This window comes from Panthera pardus, unplaced genomic scaffold (genome assembly GCF_024362965.1).
Source record: "Panthera pardus isolate Hobbes unplaced genomic scaffold, ASM2436296v1 HiC_scaffold_13, whole genome shotgun sequence".
Classification (NCBI taxonomy): domain Eukaryota; kingdom Metazoa; phylum Chordata; class Mammalia; order Carnivora; family Felidae; genus Panthera; species Panthera pardus.
The window spans coordinates 154,685,797-154,708,489 of record NW_026526688.1 but is presented as its reverse complement, the minus strand read 5'-3'; the positions used below and the strand labels follow the sequence as shown (position 1 = coordinate 154,708,489).

Genomic DNA, 22,693 nt, shown 5'->3' with positions numbered 1-22,693 from the left:
TCATAGGCAGGCATAGAGCATTTGGTGGCTCTTTTGTGCATCTTAAATACATTGTCCACAGAGAGACCTTCAGAATACATGGAAAAAAATGTTTAACTTCTACCGATTGGGAATTCATCCAATCCAGTGTCTATTTTGCCCATTGAAGAAGCAGGTGTGGAGAAAGAAACATTATTCAGTCATTTGTATTTACTTGAGAAGCTGAAATGAACAGATCATGTTTTGTATCAGGTGTTTAATCAAGATATCTTCTCAAAGAAAAATATAAGCAATGAATTTTTACACAACTCGAAGGATTTCTATGTATAGAATTATATATCTTGTTCCTTATTATCAAATCTGTCTTTGTTGTTCCAGTTTCTGTTACTATTGTTCATTGCTTTTATTTGACTTTGGATGGCATTCCTGACTCCCTGTTCATCTCCTGACTCTTTTTTTCATGTAAATCTACTATCTCAATTGCACTGTTCCTTTTGTTTGTCTGTTTACCAGCGGCCCCTTCTTATATGCTACATTGACTTTTTTTAAAATACAAATCCAGTCTTAAATAAATTGGAATTAGCCAGAATTCAGAACATATTATCAGCCACTTTCTGTAAATTCTTAGTAAGCTCAATACATTGAATTTTTATGTCTTGGAAATCTATTTCACTTATTATTGGAACTTTATTATTATTATTAAGTTTTTACTCCTCAGTTTCAACCACTTAGAGTACATCTAGAATAAAACCATTGAATATATATTATAGTAATCCAAATAATAATAAACCTTTTTCCCTTTTCTCTCCTCTTAATGTACTTATATTTTACTATACTGCCAATGAGATTTTATCTCTGAAACCTTTAATAATAATAATAATAGTAATAATTGCTTACATTTCTAAAAAGTAGAGAAGCATATCAATGGTAGGAGATAAAATCAGAGATAAAATTACTTTTGTAGGTTAAATAAATGTTATTTTGATGCAGATAGTGGTAACTATCATATTTCATATGGCTGATGCGTTATGATGTGTTTTTCTATGAAATGTTGTTAGGGTTGTTGATTACTAAACACAAACACACAAAACACACATAATTTGTTTTTGAGAAGTTGCTTAGTTTGCCATCAATTTACAATGCTTGTAAGATAATTTTATTATTATTTTCTGATATCGTTTAGTGAAATCTTTTTATCTGTGCTGACAGTATTCTCGAGAATGTACTTAGAATTACATTTAGTCACAATAATTGGACATTCAAAAAATGAGTTTAGAAGACCAGTATAGTCATTTAAAAAAATAAGTAACTCTCAGCTGGTGGACTACATTCTAAATTGTACCATTAACAATGGGCATTTATTCAATTTTATCTCTGTTGTTGTTTCTTCTCTTAGTCTCTCTTACACTCTTATCCGTATGCACGTTCAGTGACGTCATCCAATAAATGATACTGTCAGACAATAAAGGCTGGCATTGACTTAACGATAATTTAAACAGAGCTGATTTGGAATTTTTGTGCTAGATACTTTTATTTTATGACCTGAAACTAATTAGTTCATGTAAATTTTAATTACCTCAATATTACCAAAAAAATGCAAACCATTTTAACAGTTAAATTTTCTTTAAAGAGAAAATCACATTTATAGTTTATACCACTTTCCTCACAATCAAATAATATAAGAGAAAGGAGTGGTTAACATGATGGGTAGATGGGAAAAGGATTGGGAGCAGGTTCCAGGAGGAGGGAGGGCTTGGAACAGAGTAAAGCCCAAAGAATAGCCCAAGATTTAAAACGTGGGCTTGAGTATTTGTAAGGGGTTTCCGAAATACGTCAATTAGGTCATAAACATTTATAGTGAATCAGAACATCATTGAGTACTAGAAGCATAACCAAGGTCTTAAAAATAATTGAAATCAAATTTTATGATCTGAAAATTATTATAAATCATCTATTAAGTCTTATATTTGTCTCCCTAGCTCAATAGTTTAAGAACAACTCTAAAAGAGGTAGTCTCCCCTGTGCTGGTTAAAAACCCCCACCCCCAGTTTTTTATTTTCACTTCATTATTCAACCAATGTAATCATTTGGGTAGAAAAGTGAGTATTGATTTTTTTTAATTGTTTTTCAATGTTTATTTATTTTTGAGAGAGACAGACCATGAGTGGGGGAGGGGCAGAGAGAGCCAGAGACACAGAATTTGAAGCCAGTTCTAGGCTCCAAGCTGTCAGCACAGAACCTGACACTGGGCTTGAACTCATGAGTTGTGAGATCGTGACCTGAGCTGAAGTCAGATGCTTAACCAACTGAGCCACCCAGGCACCCCTAAAAATATTTTTTAATATTTATTTTTGAGAGAGACAGAGCACGAGTCGGGGAGGGGCAGAGAGATGGAGACAGAATCCGAAGCAGGCTGCAGGCTCTGAGCTGTCAGCACAGAGCCTGACTCAGGGCTTGAACTCATGAACTGAGAGATCATGACCTGAGCCGAAGTTGGACGCTTAACCAACTGAGCCCCTTGATATTTTTTAAATACTAGATTATAATATTATTAAACAAGGAGCCCAGCTAAATAACATTGAATTGGATGGGGACTCCTGGCCGGCTCAGTGGGTAGAGCATGTGACTCAGATCTTGGGGCCTTGAGCTCCAGCCCCACCTCAGGGGCTGTAGCTATGGACAGGTCACTTAGATTTCCAGAGTTTCATTCTCCAATCTATAATTCCAATCTATAAGCATCTTGCAAAACTATTACAAAGTTTGAGAATATGTGTTTTTGTATATATGATTAAATAGATATGTATATGTGTATGTGTATGAATATATATATATATCTTTTTTAAATTTATAATAAATAAATGTTTATTTCTGAGAGAGTGTGAGCAGGGGAGAGGCAGAGAGGGAGAGGGGGACAGAAGACCCAAAGTGGATTCTTCACTGACAGCAGAGAGCCCAATGTGGGGCTCGGACTTAGAAAGTGCCAGATCATGACCTGAGCCAAAGTCGGATGCTTAACTGAGCCACCTAGCGCCCCTATATATAAGTAAGCATATATGTAAAGTATCTGGTATATATAAGCATTTGTTGAATTAGAAATATTATTGTTACTGGTACTATTATTTGTCTGATACAAATAAAGAAATACAGATTTTATGATTAGCAACATTGTTCTAATTTAGTACAATAAATTGTATTAAAAACATCCATTTATAGAGTAGTGATTACAATTCTTATGTTGTTGCCTCAATTAACTTAAGCAATGTGGGACCGTGGGATATATTCCAACATTTAGTAATAATAAAGCTTTTCTAACCTTTGTAGTCCACCCTAAAAGTGTAGGATGTATTTTGCTGATGAAGTAGTGAAACATTTATCTTTCAAGTAACATACTGGGGACATGAAGATAATATAACCTGCATTTCATGTATGAGATCTAGTGCTGAATTCTACGATCCCAAGCTGTAGGTGAACCACAAATGCTAGTCTTGACTACCACTGGTCACACTCCATTCCTGCATCACTCTGCTAATATTTTTTCCAGTTCATATACTTGCTCACAAAGTATTTCAAGATTAGATGCATGAGTGTGCTGTGATGAAAATGGCATTAAAAAATCTGAACAGGGCGGGACCTGGGTGGCTCAGTCAGTTGAGCGTCTGACTTCAGCTCAGGTCATGATCTCGCAGTTCGTGGGTTCGAACCCCACATCGGGCTCTGTGCTGACAGCTCAGAGCCTGGAGCCTGTTTTGGATTCTGTGTCTCCCTCTCTCTCTGACCTTCCCCCGTTCATGCTCTGTCTCTCTATCTCAAAAATAAATAAACGTTAAAAAAAAAATCTGAACAGGGGGAAAAAAAGTCTTAACAAGGGCGTCTGGGTGGCTTCAGTCAAACATCTGGCTCTTGATTTCAACTCAGGTCATGATCTCACAGTTCATGAATTAGAGTCCCACATCAGGCTCTGCACTGACAGTATGAAACCTGCCTGGGATATTCTCTCTCTCTCTCTCTCTCTCTCTCTCTCTCTCTCTCTCAAAATACATAAATAAACTTAAAAAAATCTTAACAGACATACTATGCACTGAGTTTAGAACCAAAGTTATTATGCTTGAAGTATACATTTGCCCCTTTTCCCCCTCACTTCCTTTTTTTCTTGCCCCAATTCTCTTTATTCCTTCTTTTCTCTCTCAATCTTGCCAGATATTTGTAGTACAAATATAAAGAGATCTGCATATGTTACAGAGAAAAGAAATATTATGTATTATACAAACTCTCATAAACAACCTGATATAATTAAGCCTTGTAAGTTTTATGGTCTAGTAGTAGCCAAATATTGTTTGCTGGCTACATTTAATACTCACCAAGGATGGTTCAGTCTGCAATTTGGAGTCGAGTAGAAAATGAAGAAAACACCATTGTTAACTTACGTTGTTTCAGACCCTGGAGAATAGTCAGATATCTAGTTGGATAAGAGTAAATTAAATAGGCAACAAAATATAATGTCCCAGAGCATGTTAATGACACTATATTAAACATGCTAATTTGACATAAGGAAGTAGATTCTGATAATGTTACTGAAATCTAAAAGCATTGTAAAACAAATGTTTTAGGTGGCACTTAATATACGTTGGGTAATTAACTTACCAGTTTTCTAAATACAGAATCAGACATTTTTTAAAATGACTAATGATAATAAAATGGTAATTTAATAGTAAAAGAAAATAAGCTTTAGAAGTATGTTCTTGTCTATTTCTCTTGTCTTGTTTTGAGAAATTAATTTGTTTTATTATTTCTGTGTATACATGAAGGTGATAAAGGCTAGATTGATAATTGACATTTTTATGGAAGACTGATCCAATATCAACACTTTATTATTTAATTTGCAATATGATTTCTTACATTTTTGAAGAGAATAATTCTGCAATAAAATAATAGTATGTCCTTGTGGATTAGTGTCAGTTCTCTTGAATATTTAATCAGTAAACTTGTATTAATATAGTAAGACTTCATCAAATATATAACAATATATTCTGGTTTTACAATTTGAAAAATGCTACAAAAAGATAATTTTTATGACTTCTTTGTATTAGACAAATGGGAAAAAAGTCAAGGTTTATGATATATGACAAGTGCTCCTTTGAATTCCAAAATATATCTGATCTCACAATATTTTTCAACATGACTTCAAATAAGCATGTAGTGAGGTCAGAATGTACTTGCTTTTTCAACTGCAAGCCATCTCTTTTGTACTGGTATAAACATCCTTTATAAATTATATTCGTATGACTGAATTTCATTAGAAAAAGAAATTGACATATCTTAAAAATTAGCAAGAATGGTCTATTAACATTAATGACTTCACAAATTAAATATTGCTTAGTGGATGAAGGCAATTTTCAGATAAATCATATTCTTCAATAACAGGTCTGTCTAGCCATTTGCAAGCTGGACTTTATTGTGCTTCATGAAGTAAGTTGTTCCTCTCACATTTGTCTCCTCTTAACCTGAGCATTTTCACTATAGCCACATCACACTGAATGGCCTAGACTTCTTGAATACCATGACATGGGATATATGTGTCCATGCATGTAATAAACACCTGACATAATACTCTCCTTTACCTTAAAGCCAGGTGAATTCTTTCAACATTGTCACAGGGAACTCGGGGCAGGAATCATTCAAACTTTTAAGGTAGTTAATGGGAAAGAGAGAAAGCTTTGAGAAAACCAGCATGTGGCCAAAAACAACAGCAGGTGTGGCCATATGGCATTCGAATTAGAAAAGGGATTTTTGCCACACTGCCTTCCAGAAGATAGTCAAGCCCAGAGAGTGCTCAAGAAGGGATGATTTACTCAGTACATTTTAAGTGTTTCATATTGCCTCTTTCACTGATCCTCTCCAAAGGGAATTTAAATCTATTACACCAAATAGATATTGTAGCACTTTCTTAAAAAATAAAAAAATAATAATTTCTAAAGTAATTTCAGTTCCACATTTAAAGATCACTATGCCAAAAGCATGTTTATTTCCAAATAAAGCATTTGCTGAGACTGTTTTCCAAAAAGTAAAGCTTTGTAAGGCTAAAATTTAATGGCATTATTTCATTTTAACAACACATTTGGTGAGATGATTTAAAATTTTTAAATTCCCTACCTAGTCCAAAGCACTCTGTAATAACATAATTTAAATTATCTTTATAAGAATCCTTAACCTGTAGAGTAACATTTTTTTCAGAAGTTCTTGAAGCACATTTTCTTTTAAAAAGAATTTGAAGATGTGTTTTATGTCTTAGATTAGCTCTCAAAAACATGTTTGACCTACAAAACAACAGGAGCTATACTATTAACAGTCATTACAAAATTTATTAGTATTGTATCATGTTATAATTTCAGCAGCATTCTTGGACAGTGTGTGTGTGTGTGTGTGTGTGTGTGTGTGTGTGTTCGTGTTCTAATATGGGCAAATGTCCATGCTTTGTCTTTTATTGTTCTTATCTTGAGGTCTTGAAGAAAAATATGGTCTTTGATGAGAACCAAGAAAGATTCATGAATACTTCCTCTGTTCTGGTCTTCCCCCTCCACACACACACACACCTGTATTAGGGTGATAGCAAACTACCCTGTGGTCAGCATGAAGATAATATTCATATTTCAAACCTGAATTTTCTGGTTTGATTCTGCTTATTGGCACCACCATACTTTTATTTTCCATGACCACAGTTTTTGGACAACAGACCAACAAAAAGATAACTAATTACTCAAGCAAGCTAAGAGCTAGCAGTTTAAGTGTTTATTGTTTCCATGATAGCATGTTTTCAAGTAGGATTGTTATGTTTATCTTGAATATAGGAAAAAATATCCATCTATGTAAAAAATATGAACTTGTAGTCAGTTTCTTTTTGGTGGACAAATATTAAACTTCTGTTGAAATTACATATATTTAACTTAGTAGAAGAAAGCTGGATTTTTGTTGTTTTAAAATTGATGTTTTCAGAGTATATGGTTATTTTTAATTTGCTTAAAAATTTAGGATTTAACCTTTTTTAAAAAAATAAGTTATGGAAAAGTCAAAAGAAAAACATAATAAACATCACTGCCTCAATCACTCAGATGTTAGACTGTTGTATTTTGGCATGTTGTTTCCAGTAATTATTAAAATAAAACATATGGTTAAGCCCTTTGGTCCACTTTTAGTCCTCCTACTCTCATATGAGAGGCAAACACTAATATGAGTTTGATTTTTTCCCTTTCAATTAAATAAAATTACTTATATGTGTGTGTATATCTGTCAAAAATATAAGTAATATTTTAAATATACACTTGACACTTGAAGAGCTCTGAGTGCTGACCCCTGTGCAGTCCAAAATCTGCGTATAACTTTTGATCCCCCCCAAACGTAACTACTAATAGCTTATTGTTGACCAGACAGAAGCCGTACCGATAATATCAATAGTCAATTAGCACATATTTTATATGTTATATATATGATACACTGTGTTCTTACAATAAAGTAAGCTAGAGGAAAGGAAATGTTATTAAGAAAATCCCAAGGAAGCGAAAGTACATTTACAGCACTATACTGTATTTATCAAAAAATAATCCACATGGAAGTGGACCCACACACTTCAAAACTATGTTGTTCAAGGGTGAAATGCATGTTCAAAGGTGTAAGGCATTTGTTGTTATGATCTCTCTTGTTGACATATAAAAGTCCACCTCCTCCCTTTTACCTGTTTTATAACATTTCCTCATATGAATAGAAAACATTTGATTGATCCATTCCTCTACCGATGGACATTGATAAGTTCCTTTCTTCATACCTTCTCTGGTAGTCCATTATTGCTGAGATTTAAGTAACATTTTCATAATAATCAAATGTTTATCTACTTTGGACTTGCAGTTTTAGACTACTTAGCAAACCACTCTTGAATATTTTCCACTGGAGGTGTTTTCTTTTTTGATTATTCTTCAAATATAGCAAAATGGCAAATAATTCAAGATATGATTTTTAACATCAAATGTAATTTGTTCAAAATTTACATTAATCTTTCTCATAACTAGTCACTTCCATTTTGTCTTCCTGTCATCCTGAAGAATGAAAATGTAATTTCCCAGAGGCTTTAAGAATTGGGGGAGTATTAAATGTGACTGAAATTAAGTGATTAATAATTTACTTTTGGGTCATGAATCAACTTCACGGGATGCTAAGGATCATTTGCAACCCCAGAAGCATTGGCAGTAACAATGCACTTTTTCAGACTCAAGAACTCTCAAAGGTTGGCTGCCCAACCTAATTAAACTTCAATCTTCTGATACCAAATTTATTTCTTCTTTGTACTGAATTTCCTCAGATCTTCTTGACAGGAAAATGTCACTTTGCCTGACAGCTGATAGACAGGTTATGTAGCACCATAATTGGAGAGAAAAGGATAGCTTAAAGCTACTCGATTTAATGGCTATGTGTATGGCTTTTTCTCTCTTTCTTTTCTTTTTTTTTTTTAAGGGTCCTATGACAGACACAAAAGGACTTAGCAAATAGGCCTAGTGCCATTTTTTCCCTGCTTCCTCCAGGGGTAATTATCTTACTCCATCAATAGTGCTGTCAGAAATTGGGCACATAATTCAGCATTTAAATGAACAAGCAATGTAATATTTCCTGTCTCCCAGTGGGATGCTTTGCAGTTCACATTCTTCTCTGTCACTCTCTCACTTTTGATGTATGTCCCATACCCAGTCCTTAATCCCTTCTCTCCCTTGTGTTTCATTGCAGATGTTGGCTCCGACTTGACACCTACTTCATTTGGAGCTTTATAGGACCAGCGACCTTGATAATTATGGTAAGAACTCCTCACTATGTGTCTCCCAGGTCAAGAGATAAAACTTCTATGATCTGGCCATCTTTAATTTACATAGGTGAATTTGGGAAAAGCATCTACTTTTTGACCCTATATGACTCAAGCAATTAGACACTCATTAGAGTCTACTTTTATCTTGTAAAAAATGTAATCAACACTGTTGGAGTAGAAAACATGCCTTTGCAAATATTTGTGCAGTACCATAGTTCCTTAGGAGTCTGATCCAACATAATCTATTTGGTTTTGTAGGATTTTGAACAGCAATGACTTCAAGTTTCACAACAGTATATTTTTCCTGTCTTTTATTTAAATAATTTGAACTATGAATGAAATCAGAAATTGGAAATGTGGCAATATACCTTACTATTCCTTCCAGTTTTGTTTTTTATATAAATCTCAAAAACTTTAAAATTCAGAAGGATTTCACTTAAGAATGGCACAAATAAGTTACACAAGTGTTCGGAATCATACTTCTTTTTGTATTTTTGGATGCATAATATCTTGATTTCAAATATGAATTATTTATTGTAATTTAGTTTCTATTTTTGGCATTATTTATATACTCATCATTTTATAATACAAAGTCATTCTCCAGATAAAATGGCCTCTTGATTCTGAATAAGATAAAGATATCCAATTCATTATCTGAAATCCTTTGAAGCAGGCATATTTTAGAATTCAGAAAGTTTTCAAACTTCAGAAAGACAATATGGTACATGTACTGCATATTAGATAGAATTCCTAGTAGAGAATAAACAGTTGCCCAAAGCAAACACATCAATGAATATCAACAGTAGGGACAAGGCAGGACTCTAAAACCAAACAGTAATAATTCAGCAGAAAAAAAAATGGGAAAGTAAAAGCAAATCGAATAAAGATAGAAGAACCCTATGTCAGTACAAGTTCGGTTTTCCCACCAAATAGATTTAGTTAAGGTTAGGCTTTTTGGCCACTCAATTAATTTTTTAATACTCTCACTTTTCAGACTTTTTGGGATTTGATAAAGGATTGTAGAATTGTATTATTGAGAGAACTTCAGTAGGGCTTATAACTGGATTTTCCTCGACCCCACCAATCCTAAATTTTGGAACATATTAAAACAAACCAGGTCACAAAGGGCAGTTCAATATATTTTCTATAGTTTGTATATATGTAATATGTGGAATTTACACTGGAACTTTTTGTTTTGTTTTGCTTTAAGTTCTATCCTCTCTCTGGTGATTCTAGTGATATAACAGTATCATTGAGTGTTTTCTGGACTTTAATCCTAGTTTGTTGTAGCATTAGAATTTACCACCATTTTATAATCCTTTTGATCTAGCTCTTCAAAAATATATTATTGATTTTAGTATTTATGTTTTTGGAATGTAACATTTCAAAATATATCCCCAAATAGTAAATTTGGGGCTGTGTTCACAAAATATATCCCCAAACAGTAAATTTGGGGCCACGTTCAGTGGGCAGAAATAGTAACACACCTGGAATAATTTTTTTTGTTTTTTTTTTTTTTAATGTTTATTTATTTTGAGAGAGACAGAGACAGAGAGAGAGAGAAGACAGAACACGTGCGCATGCACAAGCAGGATAGGGGCAGAGACAAAGGGAGAGAGAGGAATCCCAAGCAGGCTCCATGCTGTCAGCATAGAGTCTGACATGGAGCTTGAACTCACCAACCAAGAAATCGTGACCTGACCAGAAATCAAGAGTTGGAACCTTAACCAACTGAGCCACCCAGACGCCCATTTTTTTCAACATATACCTGGCTTTGAGTTATTTTACAATTTCCACAGCATCATTCCAACTGCTGCTGATTTTTTATTTGTATGTATTTTGGCATAATGGTGCTTTGTAACTCATTGGTATCCCAACTCCCTAAAGTGGCTTCTTGCCTTTGCTAAAATACTAGGCAATCATCTATGATCCAATTCCTTTATAAGTATAGTGAGAGCTAATTTCCCAGAACAACTCATCTGTTATGGAGAATAGACTTACTTTTTTTTTTTTTTTTTATTCCAGTTATGCTACATAATAGTACCTTTTACATTACAGCTTAATGTAATCTTCCTTGGGATTGCTTTATATAAAATGTTTCATCATACTGCCATTCTGAAACCTGAATCGGGCTGCCTTGATAATATCAAGTAAGTGATTTTTCTTTTTGTTTTCTTTAGCCATCCTAAGTTTGGTACTCTAAATTATCCCTACTTTTAATTCTATTGAAATCTTGTGACAGAATGATGAGGATCGATGTGTTGTCTTTGCTGAATAAGATCATTTATTGACTACTGAGATGACCTGATCTGCCTGAAAATAAGTATAATGAAGCTTTGTCTTCAAAAAAACTTTTTCCCAAAACTCTGATTTTCAACATGAGAAGCTCTTAAGATGTACATTTATTATTTTTTTCCTGAGCCAATACAAAGTTTCTGTATCTGGATAGACTGTTGTTTCTTGGAGCAGTAACCACATCAGTTACCAACACCCCATCTCCCCCTTCAGAGCAATGTGAAGAGAGTAGAATGGTGACCCTGTGAGCAGCACAAGGGAGATTTTACACCACAGGAGAAGAACCCCAAGATTATTAATCTGGGCAATTGTAGAGGAGCTGTTATGAAGCTGGCCCCCCTCTCCTTCTGAGAGAGGAAGAGAAAACCCAACTCCCCATGGAAAGTCCTATGGTATATAAATATATAGCTCCAGGCTTTAACCCCTTTGAAATGTTAACGCTTCCCTCTTGGGAGGTAAATCACTCCAGAAGTCTCTCTATCTACTCAGCTATCTTTTAACTTCCAAGGTTTGTCCTTTAATCCAAATTCTATTTCTCTATGCTCAGAAAGCCCTTGCCATGCAGAGGTATGAAAATATTCACATTCCTTTCCACACTAGTAGTACTTGTTTTATATATATACAAAAGAAGCTAATTTACATTTTCTGAAAAGAAAAATACTTTCTCAGTATAACCAAATTTTTATGTTGTCCCTTCAGAGGCTGGGACACTTGAGAGAGATTGTAATGGGGAGATGTACATTAGTCATTAATATATGTAATATATTAAATTGTAATTGTATATAATTTGCCTGTGCTATGTATTAACCTGGCTAAATGTTTTTATTTAAATGAATGTACTTTCAGACGTTTCATGAGGTCACCTGTGACTTTTGAACATTCTCCTCGAACTACCTCAGATAGCAGCTATGTCACCCATTTTTCATCTACATTTAGTGCCTGACACAGTTTCTTGCCCATAGTAGGCCTTTAATGAATGTTATAGAATAAAGCAATACATTAAGGACTTTAGTGACAAAAGTGTATTGACACTAAGTGGTTAATTTTGTTGAAGGAGTCATCTGTTTAAATTTACTGAAAAGGATAGCTAAGAAATTAGAGAAATAATATAATGGAGGAAAATAAGAATTATCTACAATGAGTAGTAGACTTTTGTAGTTCGTAATGTTACTTAGTTGTGATAATAGTCATTACTTTCTTGAATTATGTACAATTAGACTGCCCTTCTAAACTGTAGTATTCGTTCCTTGGACTGTCTGTTCCTGATGAAATTGAATTTAGATAAGTAAGTAAGTAAATAAATAAATAAATACATAGGCTTATAAAATAAGTTTTCTTTGCCATATCATACTTTTATTACTTTAGTATAAATGATAACTTCTTTGTCTCTTATTTTATGGTATAAAGCAAACTGCAAGTAATACTTTATTACCATTTATGTTGTTTTTAAAGTACTATCAAAAGTGAATACTTTGGTATCTATGTAACAACTTTTACAACATAAAAAAATCAAAAGCACAAAAAAAAGCACAAAAAAAGGTCTTGTGCTTATTATAGTCACATATTTTAAAAGACCAATTTGTTCTGTAATTATTCATATATATTTCTTCAGGTGATATGGGTCAAGTCTTTATGATGTTATTGCTTAGAAAAATAAACACACAAATGGCAATAATTACATGAATGACATTGATGGCATTAAGCTTTATATTACAAAGCAAAGTAAAGCCTTAAATGAGAATATCTTGATTTAAGTTCTGTCCAAACTGCTTTATAGTTTATAGCCTTTGGAAAATTTATCTAACCTTGTGAAGCCTTCCTGTCCTTTTAAAATGAGTACAATAATGGGGCACCTGGCTGGCTCAGTCAGTAGACATGTGACTCTTGATCTCAAGTTTGTGACTTCAAGTCCCACATTGGACGCAGAGCTTACTTATAAATAAATAAATAAATAAATAAATAAATAAATAAATAAATAACCTACTTGTAAAAATAAAAATAAGACAAAATGGGTATAATAATGAAACATACCCAACCATCAAATGAGCAGAGGAATATATATACAGCCTTTGATGATTTTTTCTAAAGAGTCAATAACGCAAGAAGAGAAATTAAGTAGTTATTAGAAGGGATAGTTTTGAGATGGAAAAAACAGGGTATGGACGTGCTGATGGAGAAGAACAGTAACAGAGTGGTTAGAAACATAAGAAAGGGAATCACTGTTATAGCTGCGACTTGAGGAATTGTAGAGAATGAGATCCAGAATAGCGGTCAACCAATTCTACTCTATTAGATTACATGAAGGACGCTTTTCTACCTAGGTAAGAGAAGAAAGGGTGTTCTTTTCCACTGAGACTGGATGAAATAAGTAATGTAGATGATGTAGATATGGTAGAGAAGCAGGGCAGGGCAGTAAACTGAGGGATTTCTGCCCACTCTCCTCTATCAAGTAGGAAAGAAGGCCATTTGCAGGGCACAAGGGCATGTGGGAAAATAGGAAAGCAATCTCAAGAAAATATTCCTTGCACTTCCCAGAATCTGAAGGACATTTCATTTTATTTAAAATATATTAACTATTTAAGAAGTACTTGTAAAGAAATCAACAGGGCATAATTGGTAAGGAAAGAAGAATTTTAAAAAGGTAATAATGATTTTGATCACTAGGGAAAGCACAAAGCCTGGCATCCTTTTTATTTTGAAAAATTCGCAAGGATCTGTATAATAATGTAGTTTTAAATATTACAGGTGATATGAGAGTATTTATTTATAAATAAATTTTATAAATTTATAAACTTATCTGGATAATCTTTTTTTCAGTATATAAGACAGGGTATAAAATTTAATAATGTTTTCTTGTTTTTTTTTTTTGTATTTTTGTAAAATGATTAAGATGAGCCACTTTATTAAGATTGTTCACTTTATTGAGGAAAAAAAGCCAACATATAAGACCTTTCGAAAGTCAACATCTTTCTAAAACCATTCATTCAATTATCAAATATTTACTGCCTTCATTATGCATGTTCTTTCACACATAGATCTCTCCTTTATCTAAAATGTGTTTGCTTCTCCCCATATTCACTGCCACCATTTAGTTAGTTAGTTAGTTAGTTAGTTAGTTAGTTAGTTAATTTTTTTAAATTTATTTCTGAGAGAGAGAGAGAGAGAGAGAGAGAGAGAGAGAGAGAGAAAGCATGAGCAAGGGAGGAGCAGAGAGAGACAGAGACACAGAATTGAAAGCAGGCTCCAGGCTCTGAGCTCTCAACTGAGAGCCCAAGGCTGGCCTCCAACTCATATGAGATCGTGACTTGAGCCACTTAACTAACTGAGCCACCTGGGCACCCCTGCCACCATTTTTTAAAAGCCACCATCAACTTCTGCAGAACCACTGCAGTGGTCTTGTAATATCTTTCCTTGTATTGATTCTTGCTGCCACCTTCAGCTAAAGCGATCTCTTTAAAAGCAAATCCCACTGTGCAACTCCCTTGGGTAAAACTCTTCAGTGGCTTCCTGTTACTGTCACACAAAAGTCCAGACTCCCTACCCCACCCTACAAAACCTTCCTGGTCTAGTCGCTTCTTTCTTTCTTTAACCTCTTGTTTTGTTTTGTTTGTAAATATTTATGCATTTATTTTTGAGAGAGAAAGAGTGAGCAGGAGAGGGGCAGAGAGAGAGGAAGAGAGGGACTGAACCACAAGCAGGCCCTGAACTATCAGTGCAGAGCCTGATGAGGGCCTTGATCTCACAAACGGTGAGATCATGACCTGAGCCAAAATCAAAAGTCTGATGCTTAACTGACTGAGCAACCAAGGTGTCCCTGGCCTCTTATTAAGCCATTTGCCCCTCTGGCACTCTGGATGTACTCTCTTTTGCTTCAGGTTTTAACTCTGCTGTTTCCCTTCCCTAACACTTTCTTTTCCCTAACACTATGCCTGGCTGACTTCCAATTTACCTTAGTTAATTTAATTTTTTTAAAAATAATTTAATTATATTTTAAATCAAAATTTATTTCATCATCAGTAAAATAAGCACATTTTTGTGTTAGTTTAGAGAATTCATTTGGCTGGCTCATTACTATATTAATGTTATACTCTGTAAAAAATAATAGAGTGAATTACTATAGGTAACATGATTACTGAGGAACTGAGGTATGCCAATTCTCAGATTTCTAAATAAGTAATTAAAATTTAAAACTACATTTCTATTTACTGTTTGCTTGTCTTTTGTCTCTTTTTCATCAAAATAGGTAATCATTTGAAAAAAAAAAAGTAATTCCAGTCTTTATCAGTTTCTGGTTGAGTTTCTGACAAGTTGAAATTGCAGCTTACAGTAATCATAGCAAAAATCTAATTTTAAATACATACATATGTGTAAATATGAATAAAATAATTATTGAATTATTACCAGCACAAAGTCAACCTCCATTGTTGCTGAAGTATAATGATGTGTAAAACTATTTTTTTTTATTTTTAAAAATGTTTATTTATTTTTTTGAAAGAGAGAGAGCATGTGCATGAGTGCACAAGCGGTGGGGGGGGGGATGGTTGAGAGAGAGAAGGGGAGAGAGAATCCCAAGCAGGCTCCGCACTATCATCCTCACAGAGTCCAACATGGGCTCCATCTCAGGAACTGTGAGATCATGACCCGAGCTTGTATCAAGAGTTGAACACTTAACCGACTGAGCCACCCAGGTGCCCCCTAAAACTTTACTTCTTGAGGAGCATTTATAACACTCTTGACAATTACCTTCAAAATAAAAATGTATTGTTTACATGGTTATCAACTATTTCTTCTATTATTGGTTTAATAACATCACGGGTACTTTAAAGACTAAAAAGTCATAGTAGAGGCTTTTAGGCCTAAGAAAGAAAATCAGTGCCTGGATGGAGGGACAAGGAGTCAACTTAAGCTTCCCTTTCTTGTGTTTGTCCCTTTGCCCTTTCCCATATATAGAATTTGGCATCGAGACTTCCAGTTTTGCCTTAGTCATGTTTTCTGATTTCTGGTCTCTCCTCTTACCTTAGGTTTAGCAGGAGTGGTGGGTTGGCAAACATATTGTCACATGGTTCAAAGAAATACTTTCACTTTTCTTCCTTCTTCCCTGTGCTCTAATTGCTAAGGGAAGACAATAATAGAGGGGAGCGATGACTTCAGTGTCAGACACACTTGGGTTTGATTTTCTTTTCAGTCTTGTAACGGTTATATTACCTTGTAAGTTTCATCATGGCTCTCCTCTGAATTGGGCATAATTGTGTCTACTTTGTAGAGCTTTGAGATAATTAAATATAATTATATGTATAATGCATACATCACATAATTTGTGCCCATACATAATGGTATAATTATTTTTAACTATGATGTAGAAATACACTGCTTCCTTTGGCTCTTTGTGTTTTCCATGGTCAAATCTGCTCAACTTCATATCAAAATCCTGTTAGAATTTGACTGCCTAGAATTTGTTTACCATGAGGTATCATTAAGAATGTTGTTAAGGATGGCTTTAAAAAAAAACAAACTTATTCTATTATGAAAGAATTGGCTATAGGAGTAAAACGTTCATTTAACTATTAAATAGCAAATTTTATGGTTAGTCCTGAAGAAAAAAAAGTATGCTCAGTGAATTTGGACACCTGCCATACATAAAGAAATCTAAGAAGGCTCTAAATAACTTAAGGGACGAATAATAATTTTAAAAAAGTTATACCTCACCAGTGTCAGTAATTACTTATTCTGTTCCTTAAAGGTAACTTTCACTTTGAGGACTATGTTTCTAGATGTTGCTGGAAACAGTTAACTCAGAATTACATTCAGCTTGAATATAATATGTTACATTATTACATTATTACCAGTATTACATTATTACTTTATGGCGTTAGGGTGTAGGGCTCTGTAAATAGAAGACAGAAGAGCAAATTGACTTAATCTTGAAAAATGCAACAATATCACCAGAATATTTTAAGGCTTTAAGTTTTCTCCTTATGTTAATACATTAAGATGGCTATATATGTATATGTAGCTAGAAGAGAGAGGGTATGTGGGAGAAAGGAGAAAGGAGAGAGCCAGCCACTGTTTCAAACAGCAGGTATCATCTTTATACTGTGGTCAGAGCAATATCCTAAAAAGAGTTCGAACCTTTATGAGGATAGTAAGTCTAGTTCTGAGTTGTGTTTAGTAAAAGTATTGATCCGTTTCGAAGTTTCCAGATGAGTTTTTATGAAAATGGTTTTAGTACTTTCTCATTTTTCTCTGAATATTAGCTAGTGATATAAAAATGTTGAAATATTAAGTTTTTTACAAGGAAGGTCAGTATAGTCCATATAGTCCATGAAGACTTAAAAAAATAGCTTATATCTCCAAGCAATTGATTTTATTCATAGTTTACCTTTCACCACGGATGCTGCTAAATTCCAATGAAAATTTTACCAATTTCTAAGTATTTTACATATTTAGAGATGTGGTTTTTAAAAACTGTCACCTCTCTTATAAAAAGATTACTGGGTCAGCACACTATAGTAAAGATGTGTTTCACCAAATATATTTTTTTTAATCAGGTAAACCTGCTCATCCCCATATATCCCATAAGCACTCTCATTCTAGAAAGAGTAGAAATAGCCATTGATTTATTTTATTGATTATAATAAGATCCAATAATGTTCAAGAAAATTCTGAAAGGTATATCATCTATCTGTTATTTCATTTTTCCCAGTCTTCCTCCACTTCCTTGGTCTGTGGTTAAAGATCCCTGGAAATGCATCATAACATTATCATAAATGATCCAGGTGTTTCTGAAGAGTAATAGTCTAAAAAACACTGTGTGCAGTTCTGTGTATTGATATAACACCACTAGATTTGTTTCTAACAAGTTAAGGTAGTAAGTAGCCGTTAGTCTTTTACTGAGTAAGTTAATTTCCACAGTAAAAGCATTTCACAATTACTTATCTGGAAAATGAATTTCAGCCACAGATTCACAAAGGTGTGCATTCTGCAAGTGTTGTTGCCAGTCTCGTTGAATCATGCCTTTTAAAGTTTTCTGAAATGTAAAAGTGTTTGTCTCTCTCTTTTTTTTCCTAATTTTTTTTTTCATTAAAGTGTATTTAAATCCCCATATGATCTTTCTAGAAGCCAGGTGGTTTATGCATCACTGTTTTATACACTGGGAGAGCTGACATTTGAGGAAAATAGTTTGAAGCATGACTGTCGTAGGCATACTGGAACTGTTCTGCATTATACTTAAGATCAAATAATAGTTTCACTTTTCCCTAAAATAATCACATAAAATTCATATCAAATTTAGGAGAGTCAGTTACAGTCTAAGGATGAGAAAGCCTGAAAGGCTGCCTACCTAAGGGAAAAGTAGTTCTTCTTTATAGTAAAAAACATAAAAATTAGCAGTTTTTTTTTTTATATGTGACTTAGACTGAGATTTCCTTTGTATCCTACGTGAGGTGTGCAGTCAGAATTTGGAAGAGCTTGGGAAATGGAATTTTTTTATGAAACCAACATTTCTGAAGTCAATAAGATTCATTTTCCCCAAAAATAGTTAAGTGCAAATTTTCATAAGAGTGGAAGACGTCTGAGTGAAAATTATAAGTAAATAACATTAGTATTCCATCTTATTCAGATTTTATTTAATTTTTATATAGGAACTTTTATTTGATTTTTATTTTTTAATTTTTCATTAATTTATTTAATAAATCAGAAGTACTAAAATTTTGGATTTATTTTGAAGACAATTTGTGAATTTATTTTATATAGGCTATAAGAGAAAGGAGTGGATTGTGATTTCAAAGTTTGTTGCTTGGGGTACTGGAAGGGTGAGTTGTTATTACTAAGATGTGGAAAGCTGTAGGAAAAATACATGAGGTGTCAGTCAAGAGAGGTTTTTTCAACAACATAACTTTGAAAGACTGAACATCTCAGTGTCGACGTGGAGTAGGTCGTTGGAGCAATGACAATGAACCCTGGAGATTTCAATTTGGATTCATCACTGTGTAGGTCTGTTTTATTTTATGTTTGCATGAAGTGGTTTTATATTTTATTGTGTTTATTTTATTTTTAAACATTTACAATTATTTGTTTTTGAGAGACAGAGAGAGACAGAGCACAAGGGGGGAAGGGGCAGAGAGAGAAGGAGACACAGAATCTGAAACAGGGTCCAGGCTCCGAGCTGTCAGCACAGAGCCTGACATGGGGCTCGAACTCACAAACCGTGAGATCATGACCTGAGCCGAAGTCGGATGCTCAACCGACTGAGCCACCCAGGCCCCCCAATTGTGTTTAGTATTGATTTCTCTTTCTGTATATTTATTATTTTCCATAATGTCAAATAATCCTTTTTTGTTTGTCACAGCAATACATCTCCTTTAAAAATTAAGCAGAGTGAAATGATTTGAAAAAAAAAAAAGCAGTAAAATAGTAAAAGTGGTATGTGATAAGTATGTGGCATATTTTTTTTCAAATCATTTAATATAATATTTAATATAAATAATTTAATATCATTAATATAATATTTTTTTCAAATCATATAATATTCTATATATATAAAAGTGGTATGTGATGGTGTAATAAGATAGTGATATTCTAGTCACACTGGTTTCCCTCACTAGTCACGAGAACGTATGTTTCTGTTAGGATAGCTCCTGCCGTAAGTATCAAATGCTGACCCATATTGTGGTCTAAATTATGACACTGATGGTTTATGGGCCCAAACAATCCAGAACTAGATGGTTCCAGAGTCAGTTCGGTAGCTCACTGATGTTAGTCAGGACCTAAGCTCCAGCTATCCTTCCCACAAACAGCTTCCCTGTGGCCACTCCTCAGACCTAGAAGTGTGGGTACTGGCTGCAATCTCAGGAAAATTGGTCAAGGTGGATTTTTTTTTTTTAAATCTATATGATACTGGATAAAATAAAGGGATATTGGGTAAAATAAAATAATAACACCAATGACTATAAATAACCCTGTGTCACTAAATTTTAGACATATTAGAAATTCCGAGCCTACAAAATAGATTTAGAAAAAGCATCCAGTGAGAGAGGAAGAGGACTAGAGATTCTGGAAGCTAGGTGAATCAAGCCTTTCAGTTAAGGTGGGAACTTAACCATTATCACTGGACCACCTGGAGATCCCTGTGCATTTGACAAAAGCTGTTTTAGCAAAGTGATTGACAATGCCTTATTAGAGTGGATTGAGGGGAGAAAAGGAAGAGAGGAGTTAAAAATGACATGTAAACACAACTCTTTTCAGATCTTTTTCTGTAAATAAGAGCCAAGATATGTAGTAGCTGAAGGAAAATGTAAGATCAAGGGAGTTTTGTTTGTGTTTTATCCATTGGTTAATTTTCAGCATGATAGAGATTACAGCCTCTTCCTTTTAATCTGGTAAGAATGGACAAGTAGTTGATGTTGGCAAGAGGGGAGAATTGTGTGGTTTCTACATTTGAGTAGGCAGGGGGATGGGATCTATGTGTACAGTGAAGGTTCGTCTTATATAAGAAGGAGTATAGACAAAACAGTTCTTCCTTTATATGATAAAATTATGACTGAGTTCTGTTAACTTACTGGCCAGCAGATGTTTTCCTTTAAAGTAATGTAGTAAACTATCATGACTCATACGTATAAGTACCCATTATGTCTAGAAGTATTCGTCTACCTGGGAAGAAAGTTATATAACGTTGAAAACTATAACATTATTCTAAGATTATTTTAATCCTCTACTTCCCTATTTATATATTAACATGAATATTAATATATATACTTGTTATAAACTTAAAATTCTGTGTCTCTTTCTCTCTCTCTCCCTCCCCTGGTTGTGTTCTCTCTCTCTCTCTCTAAAGTAAAGAAATAAACTTTAAAAAAAAAAAAAAGACGCATAAGGGGGAGGGACTGAGTTGGCAGCAGTGTAAAACTTGCGTGGCTTCTCTGGAGTCTACTCTCCAGCCCTTCTAAAGTGTTCACCAACCCAGAAGCTCCTTGAACTGCAGCATCTGTTAGGGGTTTTAGTGGAGGTTTCATTACAAAGATGTGATTGATCAAATCCTTGGCCAATAATGATAGAACTCAATTTCTGGGCCCCCACCCTTTACTAGGGGTGGAGTTGTAGGTAGGAGTGGGGCTGAAAGTTCCAAGCCTCTAATCACGGCTTTTTCTCCAGACCTGTCCCTTCTGCTCACCTCCACTCTTTCCTATTCTCTCTGCCCATCATTCATTAGCATACAAAAGACACTGTTATCACTCAAGAGATTTCAAGGGTTTGAGAAAGTCTGCCCCAGGAACAAAGACCAAATATTTATTTTTTTGTTATACCACAGCAATCTTGATTTTTTGAAGTTAGTATGGTGAATATTATAGTACTCATACAAAATTTTCCTTGAAAATGGCTTGCCCTACATTATGTCCATAAACATTTAGTGATAGAACAGCCTAAGAATGTCATTTTTCCGAGTCATCCTGTATTTCTAACTTCTGAAAAAGTTTCCAAAACTCAAGTCTAATTTTCTATTAATATGCTACTGTGTGTATAGCTACATAATGAAAATTTAATCAAATCTTCTGAAAATGAGAACATTTAATTACTGTAAAATTCATTTGTCTCCAAATAGTGTTTTAAATTGCTTTATATATATCATTTAAAAATTAATGTAAGAATCTAGTTACAATTTGGGGATAATTTTTTCTTATTTGTCTTAAGAGGCACAGAGTGCACTCAAATTGAGGAGAGGCAGAGAAGGGGAGAGGCAGAGAGAGAGAGAGAAAAGCAAGCAGGCTCCGCTCTGTCAGTGTGGAGTCCAATGCAGGGCTTGAACTCATGAAACGCGAGATCATGACCTGAGCCAAAGTCAGACTGAGCCACCCAGGCATCTCTGGGGATAAAAAACTTTTAACCTCCTCTATGTTTATATTTTTTGTTCATTTAAAAATATAATTGCTCTTTATTTTCCTTGAATTTTAAACATTTGAATAAAGGTTAAAAATATTTAGCAATGTATTGTTTAATTTTTTTTTTTTAAGTTCATTTATTTATTTTGAGAGAGAGAGCACACGAGCAGGGGAATGACACAGAGAGGGAGAGAGAGAGAATCCCAAGCAGGCTTTGCACAGTCAGCACAGAGCCCGATGCTGGGCTCTAACTCATGACGTGAGATCATGCCCTGAGCCAAAATCCAGAGTCAGACGCTTCACTGACTGAACCGTTCAGGCACCCGGTATTTTGTTTAATTCTATTTTGTAAAATGAACTCGTATGTACTATGGGTAAAACTCACAAACATGATTTCATTTACTTTTAATATATTATTTTAATGTAGTTTCAGCTTATAAACAATTATATAAGGAATGAGTAAATTTGGAATTGTAGATTCCAAATATAAATGAAAGCATTTGAATCACTTTTGATTACTTCCAAGCAGATCATTGTTTTTCAATACAAAAGCCATTTTTTACCCAGTCGTTATTTAAGGGATAGTTCTTTGAAGTATTATGTAGAAGATATGAGTACTTCCAAAGGCTGAATGAAGTACACAAGAAATCTCACTCGTATCATAATTTTGGGGCTTTTAAAAGTTTGTTTTGGTTACTGTAAT

The 22,693-nt window shown here is 34.1% G+C and overlaps 1 protein-coding gene across 33 annotated transcripts in view; it reads left to right on the top strand.

The window, feature by feature from the left end:
• Nucleotides 1-22,693, top strand: part of ADGRL3 (adhesion G protein-coupled receptor L3) — an 813,483-nt gene that overhangs the window by 727,954 nt on the left and 62,836 nt on the right. For all 33 annotated transcript variants that reach the window (XM_053901514.1, XM_053901520.1, XM_053901521.1 and 30 more), the window contains 2 exons: nt 8,746-8,812; nt 10,880-10,971. In XM_053901514.1, coding sequence (XP_053757489.1) covers nt 8,746-8,812; nt 10,880-10,971 — 159 coding nt within the window. The remainder of the gene's footprint in view (nt 1-8,745; nt 8,813-10,879; nt 10,972-22,693) is intronic.